General features: G+C 45.1%; 1 protein-coding gene across 4 annotated transcripts in view; it reads right to left on the bottom strand.

Annotated features, from left to right (window-relative positions):
* Positions 1-27802, bottom strand: part of SMG6 (SMG6 nonsense mediated mRNA decay factor) — a 1079424-nt gene that overhangs the window by 925476 nt on the left and 126146 nt on the right. For all 4 annotated transcript variants that reach the window (XM_085649087.1, XM_085649085.1, XM_085649086.1 and 1 more), the window contains exons 7-8: positions 25882-25992; positions 25041-25253 (exon numbers count right to left, since the gene is read on the bottom strand). In XM_085649087.1, coding sequence (XP_085505213.1) covers positions 25041-25253; positions 25882-25992 — 324 coding nt within the window. The remainder of the gene's footprint in view (positions 1-25040; positions 25254-25881; positions 25993-27802) is intronic.

A 27802-nucleotide genomic window follows, 5' to 3' on the forward strand; every position in this document is an offset into this window, starting at 1 on the left:
TTATGCTCTGGGTACAGACAAAGGTTGCAGACTTGATGGAAATTGGTATAGGAGTACTTTGAGTGACACCGTAGACAGTACTGGAAGGGTGTCCTTTATATTACTAAGTCTGCATTCTTGGAGAAGAAAGACGAAGTAGAAGGCCCCAGGAGGGGCACAGGCCACAAAAGGGGTGTACTGTAGAAACCGGTCACCGAGCCAGACAAGAGTAGAGAAAAGATCAAACATACCACAATCGATGATTGCTTTCACCAATGGAAATGGAAGAACCAAAGGCATCTGACAACAAACACCGTGAGATGTCGACCCGAAAGTCACTGGGTACACGTTCGAACCAGACGGCAGAACAAAACAATTTAACAATGGAGTCGATGCTTAGGCACATTACCACTCATAGGAGGAGTCACTATACCTTGTGACTTGAAATACTTCTTCAAAGAAAAACAATCTGCAGATGTCTGAGCCAAACACTAGATAGCGGGAGTATGCACAGCATGTGTACCTACAGCTACAAAAGCCACATACATTTTCCTCCCTTCTCTTTACCAGGGATGTGGAATTCCTATAGCTCGACACCCAGGAAATTATTTGAGGCCGATGGCAACAAGTTTTCATGTGTATTTTGTCCTTAGGACAAGTAGGCTCAACTCCCTGCAGCATAAACACTTTGGCTGCCAGTTTACTGTACCACAATATGGATCAGGGAAGAGTACTGTATGCAGTTACGCTAATATTTTTATCTATATGTTAATGCAGTTCAAACTTGTATTTATGGTTCATTAATTGAAAGCCTTTATTATTAGGGTGAGCGCTCTAGGTACATGTTGTAAGCTCTGACTGCACTACTGACAGTGGTTCCAGTATAAAAAAGTGTACCCACGTTTTCAAAGTTTAGCAATATGAGTCTATGTATAATGCTCCCAGAATGCTCTATGGTTTGATGCAAATATTTGTAGAAGCTTGAAAGCAAGTTTGATGATTCTTTGTTTTCATAATAAAATGTTCATAAAAAATGAAAGCAGGAAAAAAAACATTTAGCTAAACTACTGTAAAATTTCAGGTACCATTTCTTTGAAGCATAATTTAGTAATATGTGTTTATGCATACTAGTATTTCCCAAAAATATTCATAATGGAAAATCAGGGTAACCAGTTTCAATAAGATTATGGGAAACAAAAATAAACCAGCATTGTCAAAGCATGTAGGTCTGAAAATGGTGGTCAGCTTTTTAGTTTGGTCATTGTGTGACTTGTTTTGGCATGCTTTTTGTAAAACCTTATTTGTGTGGGAGCTGCCAGGCCCACACCATTATAACAAACATTGTCAAAAGCAAAAATTGTTTTTTGGTCTAAAAAGCATACACTGCCACAGCAGTTACTGGCACTGAACAAAACTACTTTGTGTGCCAATATGCTCCTTGTGAAAGAGCAGAATGCGGTCACTCACAGTGTAGCCAGCCGATACAGAGCGAGAGGCAGAATTTTAATAAACACTAAAGCTGGAAAAGGGGAGACCACCAACCACATTTGGCATCTCTCTCATAGTGTAGTACTATTAGGATTAACAAAATTAGAGGCCCAATTATTAAAGAAAGTCTCAAAAGTTGAAGGAAGTGACCCGATTAGGGCCACCCGAGTCACTCGCGACGACCTCTCAGCCTTCCATACAAATGAAGAGTCGGTCAGACAGTAGAGAATACAAACCAAGTATAATTATTGATACACTCGAGCAGAGCCCAGTCCGCCCAGTCTCTGTGGATTGCTGCAGAGGGACTGACATCAGCAAACATGGTGATACATTATGTACGATTCAGAACCAATGCAGGCACGCTCGGATTGGAAATTTCCAGATGGAGGCAGCTGCACAAAGAAGGTACAGAAGGATAAGTTTCGATCCTGAGACCGGGCACACACACTTTCTATGCCAAGGTCGTTCTACCTGTGCCCACCTCTGGACGAGTGGGAGCAGGCCTCTATCTAGTGAGAAAGGTATGCGCTAACAGGAACAGTGCAATCATTAGTACAGCAAGGCCCAGTATATTGATTAGAACAGCAAGGCCCAACCTTGGAGAAAATGAAAACTACCAAAGCTGCTTCTCGCAGAGAGAGAGATTATTTTCGATCATTGCTCAAAATGGCGGCCAAACATATAATGGTGCAGCGAATGCTAACTTACGCAGAACAATATACAAGCAAATAGCTAAGACATTTTTATTTTAACAGACCGTCCTTTTAGCAGAAGCTAAAAATGTTATGTTACTATCAAGAAACATATAACATGTTGCAAGGATAAGAAACATCACTATGAGCTGGTGCTTACATAATCAGTATTAACAGGGCTGGGAGGTGGCTCTAGCAAATCCCGACCTTCCAATAAAAAGAGTAGAGCATGTAACTGGCACTATTTGTACTATTATGCCCCTAAAGGACTGGGAGGTAGATTTAGCAGATCCCGTTTTTTCTATTAAAGAAGTAGAGTATGCCATTAGTACCATCATGCCCCAAAGAGCGGCCGGTCCAGATGGTATCCCTGGGGATCTGCTACGTTCAGACATCCCGAAATGGGGTAAACTTATCTACTGCCTGCTCAATGCTATCAGTAGGGGTGCACCGATTCCCACATCTTGGAATGGGGCGGAGGTTGTTCCTATTTTTAAAAAGGGGGCCAGGGACAACCCATCGAACTATAGACCCATAAGCCTGCTGGACATAACTCAAAAGGTAGTCGGCATGGTGCTGTTGGTTAGAATATTACAATGGATCGGTGAAAACAACATCCTTTCTGACTACTTGGCAGGCTTCAGAGCAGGCACTGGCACAATTGAACAAGCTTTTAGATTGTTGCTGGTGTACTGGAAGGTGGTGGTCATAGGAAAAGGCAGTCTCTATCTCGCGTTTATCGATTTAAAGACTGCCTTTGACCTAGTACCTAGGGAGACTCTTTGGAGAGTCCTTGCTGACATGGGGATACCCCACTACATCCTATTGTTAATTGTAAGGCTACATGAAAATACCTTTGCCCATATTAGATGGGGCAGGGACGGAGAGAAAACTAGCAGAATCCCGGTAGAGAGAGGGGTTCGCCAGGGATGTGTTCTAGCTCCCACCCTTTTTTCCTTATATGTCAACGGTGTGGTCGAGCATCAGCTGAAAGATCCTTCAGACCAACCATCCCTGGCGGGGGAGCGTATCCCTACCCTCCTCTTCTCGGATGACACACTCTTACTGTCCAAATCCCCAATGGGCCTCCAAAAATTACTTAATAACTTCCAGCTTTTTTGCGTAGAACGGGGCCTGGTAATCAACACTGATAAAACGAAATATCTTGTGATGAATCCCCCCAAAAAACCTGTGCGTCCCCCGAAGTTGAACGCCGTACCTCTGGGGAGGTTGGATGTGTTTGATTATCTAGGGATCCGTTTGTCGCATAATATGCAGTGGGCTCCTCATTTATGTAAAATGCTGCTAGCCCATAAGAGGGTAACAGGGGCTCTTCTAAAGGAGCAGCGCTCCTGTGCCATTAGACCTATAGCCCCTGTTATTGAAATCTATGCAGCAAGGGGAGTCAGCTCTGCTCTTTATGGGGCTGAGCTGTGGGGCTCATGCAACACTAGCGAGCTGTCAAGATCTGAGAGGAAGTTCTGTAGGGCCATTATGTCACTTCCCCAAGGTACCCCTATGATTCCATTGATGCTTGACTTAGGTTGTCGTCCCATTGGTGATTTGGCAAAAGTTCGACCTCTACTGTTATGGGCTCGGTTGTGGCGAGTCCCGGAGCTAGCTAAATATGCTAAAGGCCTCTCTGAAGTAATGTCACTTCCCGGGTGGCATAGGATAAAATGGTTAAGAGACATGAAAGCCCTCCTGTGCAATCTGGGGCTAAGTGTAGCCTGGGAAAATAGGTCTTTCCCTCCAAAAGCAACACTTAAGAGTCTATACTGGAACTGGATTGCGACCCAACGGAATACTAACTGTACATGACTCACGGAGGACTTTCTGAAATTCAAGGACTTGCCGATCCGGGAATTATATCTAGATATTATTGAGAGACCTTTTGACAGGACCCTTTATTTTAAATTTAGGTCCGGGACTCTTCCACTTCATGCTTTTACATCCCGGTGGAAACCCCCAGCCCAGACCACAGAATTTTGCCCCTTTTGCACATCTAGACAAGAGTCTGTGGCATACTTTTTGTTTGAATGCCAGGAGTATGTACATCCAAGAAGTAGATGGCTTAAGCAATTGTGTCGCTCGTTAGGAACCAGGCATCACATTGAGGCACTACGTATTCTAATGTCGGACTCTCGCCCTTTGTATGCTTGTGCCCTTTCAAAATTTTTATCATGGGCTTGGTGTATCAGAAGCAAAAGGCTTAAAGGAATTGTTTAATCTGTTTTTAATAATTATTTATGATGTGCTTCTTCCTTTTACTGAAAAAATTGTGAAGCTTTTATGATAAGTTTTAATCGAAATAAAGCCTTTGACTGACTGACTGTTTTCAAAGACACTCTCATCGATCTGCATCATGTCGTCAATGTCTTTGTGCAACATAATAGCAGTACTGATATTTTCTGTTTAGGGGTGAGAACATGTGCACAATAGGTGCAACAAGCCGGGAGACAGTGTATACAGAGGCAACATGTAAAAATAATACTAGCAACCACAACCAAAAAGATGAGGATCTTCCAACCCCATGTTGTTTGCGTATTCCAAAACTACCCTGACAGAGTCCAAGTACCTGTTTCGTGGTGTATCTCAGCTGATAGCCTATGTAATTTCTGTATGGCCGAACGAACATTGGGAGCGTTATCAGGTATATAAACCCAACAGCTGCGGCCAATGGCGCAACAGGCCCCTCCCCGATCTGCAAGGATGACATCTAACACCATCCTGTTCTACAAAGTCACTAATCTTGTAGGCTTGAGCTCAGCAGTAATATTTGTGATTATCACCGCAATTGTATTGATAACCCCTTCAACAACTCTTGTTAGCTGGCGAATTTGAAGGCTATTAGCCATGGGACCCCAATAAGGCAGTAGGCCCCTGAAAGCATCCCCAAATTGCTGTGCGGTAGTGTCACTCTGATCTATATCTTTCGTCTCAACAATCCTCTTGACTCGGGACAGGGATGGACTTCTACGTTGCAATCGATGAGTTAGTTGATAGTTAGATGGAGCAACATATACAGGGGGAAGAAGGAAAAAGAGATAGCATGTATCTCACCTTACCTCGGGAGCCACATGTGAGCTTGTGACCAGCAAACAAAATAGACACTATGGGGCAAAATCAAAGGCAGACTATTTGTCGTATTCAATTTGTATGTGAAATTACACTTACTCTCACCCACCTTTATCTTCCCTGTCCCCTGGAAACAAAAACTAGCTGTCGTATTAACCACTGACACAGGTATCGGCTTATCTTCAGTAAGATTTTGACTCCGGAAGGATTGGAAGTACTCAGAAGTGTTAAACCATTGGAAATCAGCCAACTCCATTCGAAACCATGCATTGTTCTTTACTTTATGATACATGTTCAAATAAGACTTTGGGAACATCATCTCTAGAGTTCCTTGCCCTGCCGGTCCTATGGGGGTAAACACTTGAAAGAAGCGTATATATTCAATCGCCGTGTGAGAATCAGTGGACATCATATCTAAAGCAGAAAGTTGAAATGGAAGTATACCAGTCGGAAAAATTGAAACCAACCCTCGCAGCTGCCGATATATGACAATGGCACAGACAACGAATTGTCACTCTTATGAGTGACTGAAGGAAGCAACCCACAAAACCAGCAATTAGTTGTATTAGATACATTATGAGTGTGATGCAACATTTGTATAAAGACATTATCGGAGTAGGACAACCTATGCGCTTCTTTGTGTGGAGCCAAAGTGACAAAAATGTGCTCAGGGGGGAGTGGGCATCGTACCAACCAAGGAATGTACAGGATATTTCTCCTCTAGAAACCAGGATATTCTAAGTATTGTTATTAGCGTAATCACAACAATTAATATACAAACTATTTTACTCTTTGTTGTCCAACCCTGTGCTAAAGGCTGTGGTACAAATGGTTGTTCCTCCTCTTCAATAGGCCGACCAAATGGATGCATTATGAAACAAAAAAAGGAATGCAATAAAACGAATAGTAAAGGTAAGTGTTCTCAGTGTCTGTCAGAGCCTCACTGGTACAGGCTCCTATTGTTCATCAATGTTGGCACTCTTGAGCACCGGCAGTGGAGCTTGCTCAGTCCTAAGCTCACGATGAACCCCACGTTGCACAGGATACTGTACCCCTCCTGGGGAGCACATTCGATCTATCCTATTCAATGTCAGAACAGTACACCAATCTCACGACACCCTGAACTAACACCGTTGGTACTATAGAAAAGTACACCCTAACTTACACAGTCCATCCCTGGCTAATCCGACTTCTCCTTTGGTGCACCATTCCTCAGCCAAGGACGCAAATTGTACCTGGTGACTCCAGGCACAGAGGGGTCAACAAACAGTGGCTCCTTAATGGCACAAATTTCTGGAAGGAACGCTGCATTTAGCACTTACTCATTCACCGCATCCGTTTGGGTCCATGTTAACTTTGCATCGCTAAAGGGGACGAACTGTGGCGCCTTCTAACACTCAGTGTCCCCTATGCCATTCCTCACCCACTGATCATAGGACAAGGGTAAGGGTATCCTGCGGCAGTGACAAGCATGGATCCAGTTCTTTCAGCCGGCGACCTTCATGGGGTTCAAATGGCTAGGAGGACCTGTTCAGGTCTCTTCCAGCGGGGCTCCAATCTCTTCTTCCGCTGGAAGTTTTTGACTAATATGAAGTCCCCAGGACGAATATCGTGTCCGGGCCACTCTCTTGGGTGGGTGGAAGGGACTCACGGACCTATTGGTGAATAGAACACATATTTTCAGTTAACTGGCACAGATAGTCTGTCAACAATGGATACTTAATATCTGAGAACTTACGAGGGCGCTGGACGCCCCAGACATTTCCCGGGCGTCGAAACACGACCTTGTAGGGGGACAATCCTGTTCTAGAATGTGCTGTTCTTGTCGACAAAAGAGCTAATAGTAAAGCATCTGGCCACTGTAACCCTGTTGTCTCCTGAATCTTTGCCATTTTTAGTTTGACAGTACCATTGTACTTCTCAACAAAACCGGTTGACTGCGGGTGGTTTGCAGCGTGAAACTTCTGTTTTATGTGCAAACCATCACAAATTAACTGAATGACCTTGGCATTAAAGTGACTTCCGTTATCACTCCAGATCAAGCCGAAATGAGGAAAGAACTCGTTCAGGAGTACCTTTCTAGTCGCAATGGCTGTAATATATGTAGTGGGGTAAGCCTCAACCCATTTACTGAATGCACAAACAACCACCAACACGTACTCAATATAGTCCATCTGGAGGACCTCAAAAGGCAAAATGGGTGGTGCAAAATTACTGGGTGGTGTAAGGGTACCTTTCCCAGGATTGAGCATCATGCACACCATGCAATACTTCACTAAATGTGATGCAGTTTGAGATGTTATCATTCTGCCATACAGGGTCTAATAACTTGCAAATACTCCTAGCACCGATATGGGCAGGGCCATGAGCCATCGTGACCACAGGGAGCACATACGCATCTGGTAACATCCCTCTCTGCTTCCCTGACTTGTCAATCCAACATCCCTCATCGTTCAATAGTGCTGTACTTTCTTGCCACACTGCTAATTCCTCCACTGTGGCCTCACTTTGTATTTCCTTCACGTTCTCAAATGTATCCTCAAACATGGTGACCTCGGGCACCCGCCTAGCAGGACCTGCTGCGAACATTTTTTTCATTCTCGTCTGGGCTGTTTGCTTAGCTGTCTGATCTGCAAAAGCGTTCCATTTACCTACATCATCAGTAACTTTCCTATGGGCGCTACATTCTACTATCGCCAATTCCTTAGGGAGTGTCAAAGCGGACAGAAGCCTATATACAAGATGACCGTGCTGGATCTTTGTACCATGGAAAGTAAGGAACCCTCTCTCTGCTCAGAGTCGCCCGAAATTATGGGCGACTCCAAAGGCATTCTGCCTGTCAGTATAAATATTAACAACCAGTCCCTCACTAAATGCGCAGGCTCGTATTAGGGCAACAAGCTCTGCAGCTTGGGCCGACTGATAGGGAACTTGTGATGTCTCAATTACCGTATAGAGCGTAGTAATAACATATGCAGCAGTTGTAGTGCCATCAGGTAATTTAAAGCAGGAGCCATCGACATATAGTTCCCCTTGGGGATCAGATAAGGGAACATCAGTCAAGTCTACCAGTCCTTTCATCTCTTCTTCCATCCGTAAGATACAATCATGTATGTTAATCTCCTCATTCTCAGAAGGGAGGGGAAGTAACATGGCTAGATTCAGAGTGGCACATCGTTTGATCGTAATATGTTTGGCAAACAGCGTTAATTCATAACCTGTCAGACGTGCACTGGTGTGGTGCTGTGTCTTTGTTTTATTCAAAAGTGTATCTACAGCATGGGGTATCAAGACTGTGAGGTCCGTATCAAGTAAGAGTCCAGCTGATTATCTTATCGAGACAGCCATGGCCGCAACCGCTCCGGGAGGGCTCATGCGACTGGGTCAAGCACAGCAGAGAAGTAAGCAAACAGCCGTTGCTCATCTCCAAATTTTTGTGTTAAAACAGAGATCAACAGGCCATCTCATGGACGTACAACACAAACTGTTCAGTATAGTCGGGGGTGCAGAGTACTGGAGCCGAACAAAGCGCAGTTTCAATTGCTCAAAAGACTGCTGACATTCAGGCGTCCAGGGCAGGGGTTCATGCACATCTTTTAGTGTTAGAGCAAGCAGGGGCTTGATTAACAGTGAATAGCTAGGTATCCACTGCCTGCAATAGGAAGTGATACCGATAAAAGCGTGCACATCTTTCTGAATTTGCGGAACAGACATTTTAACAATGGCACTGATGCGCTCAGGGGTCAATCTCCTACCACCTTCGACAGTAGGTGACCTAAGTAAGTGACCTCCTGTCGACAATACTGACATTTGGAAAGGGATACTTTATGGCCATGCTGAGCTAAATGCAACAACAATTTAACTGTACTGCCTCAGCAACCTTGTTCTGTATTCGAAGCGATGAGCAAGTCATCGACATACTGAAGCAATACATTAACTGTAGGAAGCGACAAGGAATCCAGCTGACCTTTCAATGCCTGACTGTAGATACTCTGACTTTATAGCCTTGAGGAGCGCGACAGAATCTAATGCTTCTACCAGCTAGTGTGAACCCAAACAGATACCTGCTTTAAGGATGAATGGGAATACTGAAGAAAGCGTTTTCCAAATCAATGACAGAAAAGAATGTAGCAGAAGAAGGAATCATTGTCAAAAGAGTGGTAATTTCAGGAACCCCCGGAAACTGGGGAATCACTATTTTATTAACTTCACGTAAGTCAATCACAAAGCATGATCATCAGAGGAACCCGAAGGTGTCCATTTGAGAATGAGAAGAATAGGGCTATTACAACCATTGGCAGTCGTCTCCTCAACCACTCCTTCCTCAATCAAGTCCTGTACAATTTGCAATAAAGCTCGCTCACGTGCCTGCGGTATTTTATACTGATGGATGTGAGGTAAAATAGCATTATCTTCAACTTGGATCGAAACTGGCGGTATCTGTAAAAGTCCCACATCTATATCACCTGTCGCCCAAAGAGTGGGCAGTATATCTTTAAACTCTGTAGGAAAAGGCGGATCTTTGGATAGGTACTGCCTATCGTGCACTACATCCGGACCCATTGTCATGTAAACACCTGCCGGGGAGCATTAATCGTAGCATACAATTTCTAGTCCAAACCCATCAGATTTTCTCCACAATTAGACGTCAACAAAAATGGAGAATCCACAGTGTAAGGACCAATAGTCAACGCAAGGGGTTTTGAAATGGGGCTCATAAGCGGTACACCAGAAAAACCTACCGAAACATTGGACAGACAGAGCCACCCCAGGGACCAAGGAATGAGAAATATAACTGTTTGTTGCACCTGCATCCATCAAAAACTCCTCAGCCGAGCCATGCACATCCACACTAACATATGGACCGTGTTGCTCTACAGATATCGGAATTGGTCCCTCACTCTGTCCCTGGCTGTATGACACACCTGTCACCTCATCCGTGTCATAATCATCATGATAATACTGCCATGCCCAAGGGCCATCGTAATAATTTTGATCAGAACGACCCTGCGAGGCCACAGTATTCTGAGCCCTGTCCTGACCATCAGCTCCACGACCCCGTCCACGAGAACCTAGTCGTATCAGGATCACCACCTTCTGCAAAAGCACGGGACACTCGCTATGCCAGTGTCCCTCCTCTTTACAATACGCACACTGATTTGGCCCTAAAGGCATGGTATTTGGCGGCCTGCTACTGAGTGGAAGCTGTCGGGCAGAACCATCACGTCCTCTACCATTCCCCCTAGAAGCCTGCTGCAACAACACCTTTGTCTTCAAATCCTTGTGCTTCCTCTCAGTCCTCTCATTATCCTCATTTTCCCTGTTTTCATAATACTGTGCAATATTCAAAATAACAGAAGGGGAAGATGTGGACCAGGTGCTCTCGGAAGCCTGCAATTGGCTCCCAATCTCAGGAAGCAAATTGGAAACAAATCTATTAACAAACAATCAAACACCACCTTTGATAGACAAATCCTGTCCACTATAATCTAGAAATACATCTTCAAACCGAGTGAAAAAATTAGCCACACTCATATTTCTTCTGATGACTAGCCGATAATTTGTCCCAATCAACTTTTCTCAGAGGGATAAGAGAATTCATATACGTAATGATACGGCAGGGCAAAGCAAGTATCTCTGGTCTAGGCTTATCACTTGGCTTCCATTCCTGATCGTATACTTTAATTTGATCCCAGGTACCACCCAATTCCACAACATGATCCTGTGTGTGTACCGGTCTCCAAATATCAACCGAACTAGTAAGCTAAAGAACACTTCAATAACAGCAAGTGTCATCACTGTTGAAGTGGCAGCTTCAGTCAATTCTTTATAATAACCAGTTGGATTATGCCTAGGATCAGGTAACTGAGTCTTTAGAGACAAGACTTCACTCCGTGGAGAAGTGTGGCTCAATGATTAGAGCGGCAGACCCTGATGCAGAGGTCTTGCCCGGGACCAGGGTTCAATTCCTCGCCTCGGCGGGTGTTGGGCTCAAAAAGTCCACGGACCTGATAATTCTCGCCTCGGTGCCATTCCAATCATGGAGTCCCACTCTGCAACTCTGGGCAATAGCTTGCTTAATCTCCACAACGGCCCCCACAACGCTAAGGATGCCTGGCCTCCACCTTGGGGGTGCCCAGGAGTGGACGCCTCACAGGGAAAGCCAGGATGGGTTCCACAGCGGTATTCGTACAAGCGCCTTGAGACCCTTGCGGGTGAGTAGTGCGCTATACAAGTATCAATTTACATTTACTCCTTTTCCATGAAGTATAAACCCATTGTTCTTGGAAACGGGCTGCTGCCACTGGTCTAGTAACAACATTGTGCTGTTGGATAAGTTACTTACCTATAACGAATAGTTTCTTACCTGTCGGTTAGTTTTGCAGCTTGAAGATCTTTCTGGATTCACTATGCTGTGCATTATTCTGCGATCTGGTGGTTGGGTCCGGATTCGTAGTCTTTCTTTTGTTTTTCTTTTTTTTTTTTTTTGTAGCCCAGGTGGGCGTCGACGTCCCACCATTTGGTGCACCTCTCATGACGTCGTCGTGCTTCCTGCGGAAGTCCCACCTTTGGGGCGCTATCTTCGGTTTCTTTTTTCCCCTTCTTTTTTTTTTTTTACCCTAGGCGTTCTCTTAATTTCCTTTTCCAATTTCTTTTAGTATTCCAATTATTCTGTTTTTCCATGTCCTTCCACCTCTTCCTCCATCCTCATCTTCCTGGCGGAGGTGGGTGGGTTCGCTAGTGAATCCAGAAAGATCTTCAAGCTGCAAAACTACACCAACAGGTAAGAAACTATTCGTTTTGCAGCGTGAATCTTTCTGGATTCACTATGCTGTGCATAGACTTTGTAGCGGTTTGTTATCTTTGTGGCGGCTGGGTGGTAGATGAGTGTTGGCTGTTGAATATGTGTTGAAGCACCTTCTGTCCTACTTGTGCTTCCTTGTTCATCTGAACGTCCACGCAATAGTGCTTAGTGAACGTGTGCACTGAAGCCCATGTTGCCGCCAGGCATATGTCTTGAATGGGCGTATTTGCCAGAAAGGCAATAGTTGCTCCCTTCTTCCTTGTGGAGTGGGCTCGTGGCCCCTCTGATAGCTCCTGCCCTGCTTGTTTGTGGCAGAATTGTATTGTCAATGCAATCCATCGTGCAATGGTGGCTTTTGTCACGGGTCTACCCAGTAAACTAGTGGCAAAGGAGACAAAGAGCTGCTTGGTCTTCCTGTGCTCTTTGGTCCTCTCAATGTAGTGCATCACTGCCCTTCTAGCGTCCAGAGTGTGCAGTGCCCTTTCTGCGCTTGTCGTGCGGTTTTGAAAGAAACTCGGTATCTGAATTGTCTGGTTCATATGGAATGCCGACACCACCTTAGGCATGAAGTGTGGGTCTGTTCTTAGAACCACTCTATCCTTGTGTATCTGGATGTAGGGCTCTTGCAGTGTCAGTGCTTGCAGCTCGCTCACTCTGCGCAGCGAGGTTATCGCTACCAGGAAGGCTGTTTTCATCGTTAGCATTTGCAGCGTGGCCTTGTGGATGGGCTCAAACGGCTCCTTCATAAGCTCGGTTAGGACCATGTTGAGGTTCCATGCCAGCGGCGGCATCCTCTTTGGAGGCGCAATTCTTTTCGCCCCCTCCAGGAATCTCTTTACTACCTGTGACGTAAAGAGACTTCCTCCTCTCTCCCCTCTTGTGTAAGCTACGATTGCCGCTAGGTGTACCCTTAGGGAGGATGAGCATAGATTACTTTTTAGTAGGTGTGTGAGATATCTAAGCACCGTTGACTCTGTTGTCATTTTATTCAGTAGTTTATTTCTGCTGCACCATATTGTGAACCTTTTCCATTTCTCCCCATAGCATTTTTGTGTTGTAGGTCTCCTTGCCTCCCGCAGCACTTGCATAGTGCTTTGAGGTAGGTTCAGGTGCGCAAACTCTAAGTCTTCAGGAGCCATGCCGCCAGGCTGAGGCTCTCTGGTTCTGGGTGCAGGACCTCTCCGTTCTGCATGGAGAGCAGGTCCTTTCTTCTTGTGAATTTGTGAGGAGTGCCTTGTGCCATTTCCACTATTTGAGAGAACCAAGTTTGCCTTGCCCACTGTGGTGCCACTAAGATCAGTGTCATGTTGCTGGTCCTGCACTTGTCAAGCACCCTGTGTAACAGTGGTATCGGTGGAAAAGCGTAGGCAAATGTCTTTGACCAACTTATCGATAGGGCATTCCCTTGCGATTGCTGTTCTGGTTGTCTGGATGCGAAGTTTTGGCATTTTGCATTCAGGCGTGTTGCAAACAGGTCTATTGTCGGTGTTCCCCACCTTTGGAATAGCCTCTGTGTTTCCTGTCCATTGAGCTCCCACTCGTGGGATGCCGATGTCTGTCTGCTGAGCCAGTCTGCCTCCACATTGTCCTTCCCTGGTCGGTGTATGGCCAGCAGGTCTATCTTGAGTGGGATGGCCCATCTCCAAATCTCTTGTGCCAGAGTGGAAAGGGGGAATGATTGTGTCCCTCCCTGCTTGTTGATATAGAACATGGTAGTGGTATTGTCCGTCTGTATCAACACTTTCTGGTTGTATAGCTGTTTCTGGAAGGCCTTCAGGGCTAGCAGGACAGTCTTCAATTCCAGGTAATTGATGTGTCTGACCGCATCTGCCGGAGTCCACAGACCCCTCACCCTGAGTTTGTTCATGTGTGCTCCCCATCCTATTTGTGATGCGTCCGTGGTAATGGTCACAGTTGGGTTTAGTGGTTTCAAGGTCTTCCCTGTCGTTAAGTTCTCCCTGTTCCACCATGTTATCTCCTCCTGCACTGCGTGCGTAACAACCACTAGATCCTCCCAACTCCCGCTTGCTTGTGACCATTGCTGTTGTAGCCATTCTTGGAATGGTCTCATGTGAAGCCATACATTGGGGACTAGGTGGATGCATGACGCCATCATCCCCATGATCTTGCTCACTGTTCTCACGGTCAGTACTCGCCCCTTCTGGTAGAGACGCGTCTCGTTCAGCAGGGCTATTGTTCTTCTGTCGCTGGGCATCACCGTTCCGTCTATGGTGTTGATCTTCGCCCCCAGGAAGATCTTCACCTGCTCTGGTTCTATCGATGACTTCCCCCCAGTGTATCGAGAACCCCAGGTTTGTTAGTGTTCTTGTCACCCGTTCTGCGTGCTCCTCGCACTTTTCGCGAGTGCTTGCTTTGACTAGCCAGTCGCCTAGGTAAGGATACACATGAATCCCTTCCCTTCGTGGGTACGCTGCTACTGCTGCAAGGCATTTTGTGAAGCCCCTTGGGGCTGACTTTAGGCCGAATGCCAGAGTTGTCAACTGATAATGATCCTGGTTGATGCTGAGCCTTAGCAGGTTTTTGTGTCGCCTGTTCATTGGGATGTGCAGGTAGGCGTCCTTGAGGTCCACGGTGGACATGAAGTCTCCGCCTCGTATTTGGGGTAGCACTTCTTGTAGTGATGTCATTTTGAATTTTTGCGTCTTTATGAATTTGTTTAGGAACCTTAGGTCCAGGATGGGTCTTAGTGATTCGTCCACCTTTGGTACAAGGAAGTAGTTTGAGTACACTCCCTTGTTCCTTTCTCTGCGTGGCACTGATTCTATGGCCTTCTTTTTCAGTAGTTGAAGTGTCTCCTCCCTGAGTTGATCGAGCTCCTGACCCGAGCGCTGTCTTCTCTTTGGTTTCTCGTTTGGAGGCCTTTTCTCTAACTCTATGCAGTATCCGTGCTGTATGACGTTGAGAACCCATTTGTCTGAGGTTATTTGTTGCCATTGTTGAAGGTAGAGGCCCAGTCTTCCGCCTACCGGTGTTGCATGCTCGTAGGCGCTTGTTTTGTGTAACCCCCTTGGTGTTCTTACATTGCGTTTCACCCTTCGGGGTATGCTGTGGGTGAGCGTCCTTTTGTGTGTGTAGTCACTTATATGAGGGTTGGTCTTCCCCTCTCCTCCTTTGACCACGTACGTTTCCTCTACCTCGAAAGGACTGGCCTCGAGGCTGGTACTGCCAGTTCTGCTTCTGCTGTCCCTGCTGGCTGTGACCGTCACCCTGCTGCCCATGCTGGAATGTCTGGTGCGACGTACCCTGCTGGCTTCCTCCCCTTCCGTAGGGTCTCCGATTTGGGGTGCCTCTTCGCATTCCTCTGAATTGCAGGGCTCCCATGGATCTTGCGGTCTCATTTTCCTTTTTCAGCTGGGTGAGCTTCTCGTCCACAGTTTCCCTGAACAGCGTTTCACCATTGAAAGGGGTGTTCAGTATGTTATTCTGGACTTCCTGCTTGAATCCAGAAATTCTGAGCCAAGCCTGTCTCCTTTCAGTGATCCCTATGGCCATCAGTCTGCTCGAAGTTTCCGCCCCGTCCAATGCAGTCTTGATGCATGAGTTGGCGATATTCTTCCCTTCCTCCACTAGATGGGAAGCTCTTTGACGGTACTCTTCTGGGAGATGCTTGACTAGTTCCCCCATCTCATCCCAGTGCTGGTACTGGTGTCTGTTCAGTAGCGTGTTTGAGTTTGCCATGCGCCAGTGCATTGCGGCGTTTCTTTCTACCTTCCTTCCAGTGAGGTCCATCCTTCTGCTCTCTTTATCAGGAGGTGGCCCCGAGGTCGCCGGCACATTGGCTCTTTTCCTGGCCGTGGAAGCAATGATGGAATCTGCCATAACCGATCCCTTGATGTAAGGAGGATCCTGCGAGGAGTGCTTGTACTTCTTTTCCGTTCTGGGTGTGATGGACCGGCATGTTCCCGGGTCCTTAAACGCCTCCTTCCCTTGGTTCATCACGCTTTGGAGCATGGGGAGGAACTGGCTCCTTGTCTGGATGGGGAGCAGAGTTTCAAGTAGAAAGTCTGCTTTCGGCTTCTCCTCGTCCAATTTCACACCAAAGGCTGCTGCCGCACTCTTGACGACCATGTTGTACGTCCCGATGTCGTCAGGCAGCGAAGGCCTCGAAGGATACGAGTCCACGGGCTCTTCGGGGTTTTCGGTGTCGATGTCCTGCCATTCCAGCTCCTGACTTGTCGACGGCGCCGAGCCGTAGAACGACTGCTGATCCTCATCATCACCTTCTGCCTCATAGTAGGTGCCTTCCTCCTCCTCCTCTTCAGGACTTCTCGACTGCTCTTCGGCGTCGAAATCCCCTTCTTCCTCGATCTCCACGACATCCGTCGACGGGACCGTTGGGATTTTGAATTGTTTCATTCGTTCGTCAAACTCCTTCTTCCTCTGAAGGATGCTCTCCATCTCGAGCCTTCTCTTTTTCTTCTCCATGCTTGAGATGTGTTCGGCGTCGACCACAGGTCTCTTCGACGGAGCTTGCGTCGACGCGGTCTTGACTTTCGTCGCCGAACATCCCACCTCGTGGGTCTGTTTCGACGAACTCTGCCTCTCGGCGGTCTTCGGCACCTGGGAGTCCACCGACAGACGTCGAAATCTTCGGTGCCGGTATTTCCTTCGAGGACTTTGACTCATTTTTTCGAGAGTCACCATCCGATTTTCGGGGCCCTTTCGGTGGTTTTGTACTCGACGTGTCTCTTACCTCATCAGGCATTTTCTTATCGGTCTCTGTGACCGTGAAGACATCAGGTCCCTCGGCGATGTTGTCTTCATCGTCGGTTGATAGGCCCACATCGTACAGCGACAGGGCCTTACCCTTGCCTTCCATGCTGAAGTTGGCTCTCCTCTGACGTTCTCTCACCCGGAGAGTCTTCGGCGCGAAGGCGGAACAGGCGTTGCAGTCCTTGCTCTCGTGGTCGAACGGCAGGCAAAGGTTGCAGACCGGGTGTTGGTCCTTGTGCGCGAACTTGTGGTGGCAGTTAGGGCAGAACTTAAATGGTGTCTTGTCCATTGCGCTCAGAGCCTCTGAGTGCGCATTTTCCTCTGTGCGTCGAAGAATTTCGAGGATCCCCTCCTTCTTCGTCGTCCCGGCTGTAATACCTTTCTCTTTGTAGTCTTCTAACGGTTCTCCTTCGATGAAACTCGCGTATTTTCCTTCTTCCTTCGTCTAAAACTCTGGAGCTTCTCGATGACGATCCAGACCCAACGGCGGAAAAAAGAATCTGAAGATGGCGCCCTAAAGGTGGGACTTCCGCAGGAAGCACGACGACGTCACGAGAGGTGCACCAAATGGTGGGACGTCGACGCCCAACTGGGCTACAAAAAAAAAGAAAAAAAAAAAGAAAGGACTACGAATCCGGACCCATCCACCAGATCGCAGAATAATGCACAGCATAGTGAATCCAGAAAGATTCACGCTGCAAAATCCTAGTTCTCTTCCAGGTGTATCCTCATCAATAGTCATAAGCACATTAATATCCCGCGCATGGGCAGGAATATTCATGAGCTCATGACTATTGATGAGCATCCCAAGGAAGAGAACCCTTAGCTCTGGTATTTCAGGGTGATAGATAGGATGAACTTCCCGCATTGGAAACTGAGATGCCGGGCTGGGGCTCTTCTCAAGCAGTCTACCCAGATAAGTAACCAATGTTGCAACATTACCAAAAACTTTACCAGGCGCCATATCAGTAACATATACATGATCCTTAATATCATATTGAATCTGCGGTGCTGCATCGTTGAAACACTGCTCCCAAAGACCGATCAAAGAAGCAGACATATGCTTAAGGGCATGCTGTTGTACAAAAGGCTCATAATCTTTCATCACACTCCACACATCTACCACACCATAAATGGGGTTTTGGGCCCACTGCGCAGCCTGATTAGCCCCTACCTTTTTCTCTGCATCTCCCAACTCTGATCACACATACGGACCCATTCGCTCTTTAAACTTCGTCCGGTCTCTATCCTCAAATCCACGTACTGGTGTCCCACTACTCGGTAATGTCGGGGATCGAACAACACACTGGGACTAACAACAGAAGTAGCAGGCACTAATGTCGCTGCTGGCTGCGTCGCAGGTGTAAGAGCTGGCAAAAGGGACGCCGAAGCAATAGGTGTTGTAGGAGTACTAACAGTCATAGCTGCCACAGACGGCGAGGACAAAGACAGGACAGGAGGTGCCGTGGCCAAGGCAGTCCGATCAACAGTAACGGAAGCAGAAACAGAAGAACCGGGTAGCTAGGGCTGTGAGGGAAGAGCGGGATATATCCTCTGCGGGGCATATGTGGTGGGGGTCAAGTATCAAACAATTGTTCCACAAACGTATCATTTTCTTCTTGGGTCACATAAGATTTATCAATATTCAATCGAAACCTCCTATCTTCACATTCGACCACCATCTCTGATTTCTCTTTATCATGTGCTACAGCTTTCTGAGTCAATGTTTACATTTTCCCCTTTCGGGCCTCTTTCTCTGCTTTCATTTGTATCTGTTTAGCCTCCTTTTGCCACATTCGAAGAGAATCAAACAGACTGTCTACTTCTTTTCGCAATCAACTTCTCCTGTAAAAACCCAATTTTTTGTTCGTCAAAAGTGCCCGTCAATGGCCACTGCAACTCGGCATTGTCCCTCGTATATTAGTGCCATAGCGTACTAAACATAATAGGGCCAAGGCCATGCTTCACATAATTCAAAGTTTAGAGTGCCTTCAGGAGGCGCTGGCTGACTTTCTTCCAATCGAGCACCTGGAGAGCAACAACAACAACAAGAAACCAAGAATCAACTAATTCCAGGCATTTCCAAAAGTGAGACAAATTTGTTATGTTGCCTGGCAAACTGTTCGCAAACACTTTGTACCAAAATCGGTCCTCAGACCATGCCAAATACAAACCAAAATGGTACCATATCCACAAAGAACCAAAACAAACTAACCTGGTGCACACAGGTCAAACAAATTTATTCTCCACTGCCGACTCTTCGGACCAAACGGTCAGATCCAAGGGTTTCGCCGTTCAGGTCTCCAGTCGGGATGACCGCAGGGCGAAGCACCATCTGGCGGGACAGAAGGGGCAGCTGCGAGTTCAGGAACTCTCTCGTGCAGGGATCCCTGGTCGGTCTGTCTGACCCGACGGTGGCCGTGACCTTCCCACACGTCCTCAGGAGGGGATGGGCCACTCACCCGATGGAGTCCCTGTTTGGGCGCTAACTGAAGGAAGTGACCTGCTTAGGGCCACACGGGTCACTCGCGACAACCTCTCAGCCTTCCATACAAATGAAGAGTCGGTCAGACAGTAGAGAATACAAACCAAATATATTTATTCAGATACACTCGAGCGGAGCCCAGTCTGCCCAGTCTCTGTGGATTGCTGCAGAGGGACTGACATCAGCAAACATGGGGATACATTATGTACGATTCAGAACCAATGAAGGCACGCCCAGACTGGAAATTTCCAGATGGAGACAGCTAAACAAAGAAGGTACAGAAGGATAAGTTTTGATCCTGAGACCGGGAACACACTATCTCTATGCCAAGGTCGTTCTGCCTGTGCCCACCGCTGGACTAGTGGGAGTAGGCCTCAATCTAGTGGGAAAGGTATGCACCAATAGGAACAGTGTATTCATTAGAACAGCAAGGCCCAACCTTGGAGAAAACGAAAACTACCAAGCTGCTTCTCGCAGAGAGAGAGATTAGTTTCGATCATGGCTCAAAATGGCGGCCAAACATAAAATGGTGCCGTGAATGCTAACTTACGCAGAACAATAAACAAGCAACATAGCTAAGACATTTGTATTCTAACAAAGTGCACCCATGGTATACATCCTTGCATTAAGTGCAGCTATACAGCTTTCGTGAATTCTTAAGATTTTATAGAAGTAGGACAAGAAATAATGCCCCTTGAAAATATTTGCGAACTGCATTTTAGCATGAGCAAATATGCATGTGTAGATTTACCCATGTGAAAATCTGAGTGTTTGCAAGTTCACTTTCGCTCCAACCACTTTTTCCCCCCTAACTCTGGAAGACGGTTTACGTCTGCCATTGTCAGGAGTAAATTTCCAACATTTCGCAGTATGGGAAAAGATTAGAGAAGAGTTGTTAAAAACCCTTAAAACATGCAAGTTAGTAGGTTTGCACAGACTCAAAAGGGCATTCTAACTCTGGAACTATTGCTTACCACTACCTTCAACACCACTATGCAGATGTACAGAAACGTCGCAAAATAAGGGAATTGCAAGTATTCAAACACTACTATGATATGAGCCATGGCATAATCAGAGAGGCTATATCAAAGCTCTTATATAATGAGATTGCTGCCATAATTTGTCGCTGCACTACACGACACAAAAGGGGCAAGTGGATTTATGAAGCCACCTGCCCCACGGACAAGTAGATATTTGATTAAATTCCACACCCGTTTATACAACTGATACTGGCTGTCCAAGAATAACTCTTTGTATCTCTTGTAAATTTTAAAGCACTCTATTGCCCCTGTGGCAAGGTAAACATGTTTAGTGAAACAAGCTTTCTTAGAACATGGCAAGCAATTCAATTTTAATTTCTTGCATTTGTCCACAACATTTTCTTATCTTTTTGCTTTACTCCCCTTATTGGCAACACCTCAAACCCACCTTTTCCCAGTCCCAGCAATCAGAAGCCTTGCTTGTCTGAGGCCCCATTTAGCCACCCACCACACCAACACAGGTGTCATGTTGCACCTTTTGTGGTTCTGCCATTTCAGTGATCCCCCCAAAGCTAGATGCTAATTACATATTTATCCTGGTCAATGTCATTCAAAAAACGTTGTGCCATGTTACGTTCTGCGAATATCTGCATCCTCCTCTTTTGTAGCTCTTTCAGTGTGGCTTGTAGGAAGTGGGATGCTTTGACACCAACTGGTCGAAACTGAGTAATCAACTGTTTAAATTCCTTTTGTTTTGCCAGATTGTTTGATAAAATAAAATAGAGAAGAAACATTTCTCAAGACACTTGCTGGGGAATAATACTGGTGTCTTATTAAAAATGTGTCCCGTCTTCAAGTAATCAAAGAATGCTTTTTCAATAAGGGAAGCACCTGCACCTGTTTAAATACTGAGAAACTGCATGAAAATTGGCTTTAGAGCCACTGTAATAGTTAATACCATAATGAATCATTAGCTGACATTTTATACTGAGCCTATGTTATACACAACCTTGCTCTGCCTTCTCACTTTTAACATAGTCAGACTCACTGTCATGTTTGGAAGTTCTAAGCAAGGATTCATAAAGAACTAGCTCAGCAGATGGTAGTTTACATTTCTATTTTCATTTTTCTCATAAGAAAGATGGGAAATTGTAAATCTAAGTTTCTGTCACATGTACTCTCATTCAAATCAATGCATGTAGAAAATCTATACAAGCCACGCAAATTAGGGTTGAATCAACTTTAGATGCACATTGTAATAGAGAGGACATGGCTTTCCATAGCAATAGTGCATTAAACATTTGCTAAATAAATGTGCACAGAATTCACGTAAGTGTGCAGGTTTCATGTTAAATCAGATCACATAAACAGCCAAAAAATTACTGAATTCATTAGAAAAGGTCAAAATTGCAGATTGATTTTTTTTTTCTTTCAACACAAGACCACAAGGGGTAATCGGCAAAGGAAGTTGCCTTTGCTAATTGGGTAAGAAAACCATTCACTGAAGGAATAAGAAATAAATCCCAAATGAGTGTACACCTCGATTTAAACCACGGCAAAAGGCCAGGGTTGTTCAGAGGACAGTTTCTAATTCCATCACCAACAGTAGCACTTTTGTCAACAAAAAGTGTTAACGACTGTTAGCTCACCTGTAAATCAGGTTTTCCTTCAGGGAAAACTCCACTGAAAGCATAAGCACTTGAATAGTGCCGCCCATACATGGGATTCCACATAACTTTTTCAAAGAAAATATATTTTGCATGTGCTTTTGCTACAAAAGCCATTTAAATAAGACAATTTGGCAGTCTATTAAAATATGCAATGCCCACTCATTCCATTTAGGCCCTTAAAAAACATTAAACCCTATTAAAAATGTATAAACATCACCAGTGGAACTAGGTGACAAAAAAAACCTCTTTCTCAAACTTTTTTTAAAGGAAATTAATGCAAGAAATAGAGCAATGTCGCCATATAGGCTGCAACCATGTAAGACAGAAACCCGACAATCCAGTCCTCCAGTATCCCACCATGTTCTCACAGTGGCAAGGAGACACCAGAGTAAAAAACACAGTTTTCGGTCAACATTCCATTAAGTCCAAGGAAGGCACTGTAGCTACTTGTTCGCCAAACAAAGGTTGTTCCGATATTTAAGGAACTTTTTTAGAGCATAATTACTTCAGGTCTTTCCCAGCTAATTTTTCCATGGAAACACCAGCAATTTCACATAGGGTAATATTGCATGCAAAAATTACCACATAACATGTAACATCAAAATAGGTGGACACCTCGTTTTCAAGGGGGGATTTCAAGTTTTGGAACTGCTTTCTCCGCAAATCTGGCTTTATTGACAACAGCAAGATAGGTTTGAAAGTGACTGGCTCTGTAGGGTACTTTGAAAGTAATTTGACCACTGCACGCTTTATTTAACATGGAGCTTATCCAGCCTAAATAATAATCAACCCGAAAAGAGCCGGGAATCAAAGCTCTAAGATCTGTAACCCTCTTGCAAAGATCTAATAAGGATGATGTACTTCATTTCATAATGCAAAAGAACACAAAGCTGCCCCAAAATACAGTGATTTGGTAAGTTACAACACAGAAAAAACACAGTGGTTTACTGTGGATTCAGTTTTAATAAAACCCTAGAATTACACAACACTTAATCAGTATAATTTATAAGCCAGTATTATAAGGCCTGATACACCTATTTTACAAATTCATTCAAAGAACCTGAATTCTCCTGAATTAACTGATAACAACTGGATTTCATATATGTCAAACCATGTTTCCTACAAACATCAATTTAATTCCTCACAAGCAGTACACATTGCCTCCAAAAATATATTTACAGTCTCTACCGTGCCCTTAGCATGGACAGCCATAAGTGAACCATGTGATGACCCCACACACTTCATTAACACGACCCTATTGCACCCGTCATCCCACAGATGACTATATATCCTGTACAAACACTAACTAGCACTGTACCCTGGCCCCAAACTCAACATGCAGGACCCAACATCTAAATATCTGTGCTCTTTGGTCTCACAAAAATTACTTCCTTGCTCCAGCACCCACGCCATTATAAGGCTCTGCAGCCATTATCATGATCATAATCAGGGCACGAGTCAGGGATGCACGCGTGTGGGCGGCGTCCGCCCACTTTTTTCACAGGGTCAACGCCGTCCACCCTGCCAAGAACTTGGGCCTCATTGAATAATGTGCTGAACTCGTCCCGGTGTAATTTCCAAACACCGGGACACTTGCAGCAGCGCCTGCACGTTGTCTGCTTTCCACCTGCAAAAAGCAACAACGTACAGGCGGGGACAGGACGGGGCTCTCTCATTTAACACTCCTGCTGGGCCCATAACAAAGGCCGAATTTGAGGGGTCATCAGGCCTCCTTTTGTTCGAGTGTCTTGGCTGGGAGTAGTCAGGAGCCACACATCTGATGCAAAAGAAGCAAGGGGGGGAGGGGAGGGAACAAAGGCTCACACCTTGTTAGCACTTCACACATACTTACGAGAGGCAGCTTTTCACTTTGTTCAGTCTCTGTTTAGGAGATATGCATGCACTGTAAGAATATCAGATGTGTTGTTCTTTCCCAGTATTTACAACAAAACAAATTGCATTTATATAGAGCTTACTTCCCCTGATGAGGCGTTGAAATAATTTAAGTACCATTATTTTTTCTTGTACAGCCCAACTCATTCCAAGGCAGGGTGTCGGAGCGCTTTACATCAACACGTGCATATTACATGTACAATAAATTATATGTTTGTAAATGAATGTACAGGATGTGTTACATAGAACTGGTGGATTGCAAGGTGAAGCCGACACATATCATCTTCCATAGCTCACTGTGCTATTATCCTCACAATGCGCACAAACGTAAACATGATAGAACTGCTACACATATATGTGAGGGCTTTAGATCTGATGTCACTTCTTGTGATGCCACTTCCTGTAAAGTCGTGGCTTGTGATGCCACTTTCTATGATGTCAATTCCTGTGATGTCGTGCGCTGTGACGTCTTGCGCCGTGATGTAGTGCGCCGTGATGTCGTGCGCCGTGATGTCATTTGCATACTGCCTAACTAGGTTAGTCCCCCTCCCTTCTTTTTTTAGGACTTGTACCCTGGTCATAATGATTATTATCACTGCAGAAAGGAATGTTTGTTCACATTGGGGTTTCATGAGACTGAAAAGGCCATGCACTACGGTAAGACACAAAACTACTTTGGAAAGAGATGGACAGTACGACTCTTTCTGAAGTGAAGCCACTTCTTTAGGCAATAATTTGCTTCACAAGGAGAAAGTCAGTACATCTTTTAAGCATTCAACTAGTCAATGATGACAATAGCATGGGAAATGCCAAAGATTTTCATGAGCGTTTCTACTAGGACAGCAGGTGTAATTGTGTACAATGCCTGAGGACCACAATCTCTCTTCAAGGCAACCGTTTAAATCTAAGGCAAAAAAGTACTTTCAGATGACTGAAGGTATAGACTTCCTACTGATACCGTCAAACAGCTGGCGTGTAGGCCTCCACCAGGAACTTTGATCCATAACCTTTACCCCTTACATCTCCACACACATCACCTGCTTCTTAGTTTTACAAGTCTTTCAGCTGTCATGTCTGCGAAAGGTAGACTCCAGGAAATGTGAGTCCCTTGGAGCTACCTAAAAGAGAACATGCAATTGCTTCTGAAAGCAAATTATTCAGTGGAGGGTAGTAGGAAAGGTGTACATGTAAGGCTCTCTCACACATTTCCTCTCTTGCATCAATACGTTCACTTACATCGCCAGGGCTGAGGGTCAGCAAGTCATCATCCTCTTCAGAATCCTGGCCTGATTCCCGGCCCTTTGAGGAATGAGGATTTGAAGGATGGATCCAGATCTCCAGGCGAGTAGTGTCTTCCCCTGAGTATCCACATGTGGTTTTCCTGTTATTTCCCCGACGGCATGGGCTGAGCTCCATCTCCTGCCTCTTTCTCAACTCGATCTGCTCAGCCTGGAGAAAACGACAAAAGATGTGCATGACTGAGGGCTAAAAGCTGCTTCAGTCATGTTATGCCACCTCAACCGTGCCCGTCCTTTGGCCATCAGCTACACGGACATGCAACCTCCATGTCCTGTCTGATCAGAATGAGCTGTTTTGCTACCTCTGCTCTGCCATAAATATTTGTTTGACCTTTCGAAGTTAATTTATCATGGTGACACTCTTTCATCAGTTGTTCTCATCAAACAAAAAAATTATGTGGGGAAACTCAGCTTATTTTTCCCGAAATTACTACAGGTTGCTGTTGCTCAGTAAAGTGCTCTCTCTTGAATGAGCTATAATCTCACTTCTGTAACAAAGCATCTGACTAAACTCTTTGAAGTCAGATGGCCTAACTCCTTCCAAACTCTAACCAAACGAAGATGCTTGTCTTGCCAGACATCTGTTATGTTTATTTAAAATCCCATAATGGGATTTTAAATCATTGGATACATTTAACACACAAGACACAGCACTCCTTTCACAGCCCGGGCGAAGTGCACCCAACATAAAGCTCCTTACAGGGATGCACATACCCAGTCTGTATGTTCCTGCAGTGCGAGTACATTCAATATGCATTCTCTGGGCAGTACACACATACCTTGCGCTTGGTTTCCTCAAACAGGCTCATCAGGCTCTCCTTGGCGGTCAGGATAGGATTACTGGCAGCCAAACTGCGCATGTAATAATACACTGCGTCTAGCTTTCTCCGCTTCAAGTAAATGGAACACAAAAAGCAATAAGAGAGAATCTGGATGCGAAGCATAATAGCCACTACAGAAACAGTTGCACACCAAGAAACAATGAAAATGTGCAGGGCGATATTCAGGTAAAATGTTACAAAATGCTATTTCTGGCTCTGATGTGAAACGGTTTCCTTTGAATTGATTGATATAAGTAAGCAGAGTACCATGCCAGTCCTTGGACAATATAGCCCTGAGCCTGCTTTCCGCAATATTGGCTCTATGTTCACTTCTACACAGCGTGATCCCCCACCCCGTTTATCATCTAAAAGCCTTTCCCATCTACAACTTGCCCCTCCGCCAACAGGGCTATTGGTTCCCAGGTCATTACATATTACCTTCCACCACTGACCAGCAACTTGCCCCATCACAGAACACCATCAGGGTTGGTGGTAAGCTAGGTAGATTCCAGCCCCTGCTACATCAACACAAACCACACTAGTTTGGTATCTGCATTGTGTTTCACCATGCACAGAGTTGCTCACAGATTCTACTTTTTAGCAAGGCCATGGAAATTTGTTCAGCTGACTGGTGACCACCTGAGCTTGGTCCAGCTTCTGCCCCCAAACAGGTAGTAAAAAATCTGGGAGTCGACTAGATTCAAAAACTTTATACGATCTTTACGTTTAAGTACATAGCAAATATACACATAGATACAAATACTATTGTTATATAAACATTCCCAAAAAGAAAAAAGCAACAATTCCTTTAGATCTCAAATGCGTATACATTTAAACTCCTTTCTATTCTACAATAAAATTATGCTCAACAAGAACCATATTATTAAAAAAGAGAGAATAAAATGATCCATATCTTATTTACAGTTGTAATTGTCTTCTTTTGTTCCTACATGCCCACAGAAATGACGCTAATGAAAAACAAACTAGAAGATCAGGTAAGGATTTAAAAAAGTATAATGCGACCGGACATTGGTTAAAATTATATGGTTTTAAAATAGGTACAATAAATTGATTTCTTTCCCTCTGGTAAAAACCACAAAAAAAAAATATTTGGAGATCATTTTGAGGGGATTTTGAATCACAGGGGCAAAGGGACAGTTCCAATGTTTGAAGTTCCTCTCTGGGAACCCTAACATTAAAGGTACTAAACTCAGACAGAACCTCAAAAGGATAACATTTATGCGGGGAGATGGGAGTCTTCTAAATAAAAATATCCTCCCTCTAACAACGGTGGCATTAATTGATATGTGTGGACTGTCTGCTTACAATAATTCCTTTCCCTGCAGACATATTGAGCCCGTTGCATAAAAGTATCAGCCAGCTTCTGTTTGGACATCATCTTGCAAGTGGTAGGGTTTTCAAAAAGCTCCGCCAAGCCCAGAGTGGTCAGCTCCTGTTTCACATAATTCAGCCACCTGATCCTGCCATGGTTTTCCATCTTTAGGATATCTCTTATTATATTTTGGGTTAGGGTCACTGTATCCCTGCGCCAAATGGAGAGCCAGAGCTGGAGGGGGGCCGATCTGATAAAATCAGTAATGTACAACAGACCTAATTCCATGTGGGTTACATAGTTTGAAAATGATTGTGGAAGGGAAACCACTGATTTATAAAAACCTGTTTTCGATGGTTTGTAATGGCTCACTAGGTGCCATACCCCATATCCCTGCCCCGTAGGTAGCTGCCGACTTAGCCTTAGCATAATAGATTTTTATGATCGGAATTAATGGCTGTGCCCCCAGCTTCTTGGAGAAGGATTTTTATTGCCCCTAAACTCCTCTCCAATACCCATGTTCCTTCCTTTGACCAACTGTGCCCA

This window comes from Triturus cristatus, chromosome 3_2 (genome assembly GCF_964204655.1).
Source record: "Triturus cristatus chromosome 3_2, aTriCri1.1, whole genome shotgun sequence".
Lineage (NCBI taxonomy): Eukaryota > Metazoa > Chordata > Amphibia > Caudata > Salamandridae > Triturus > Triturus cristatus.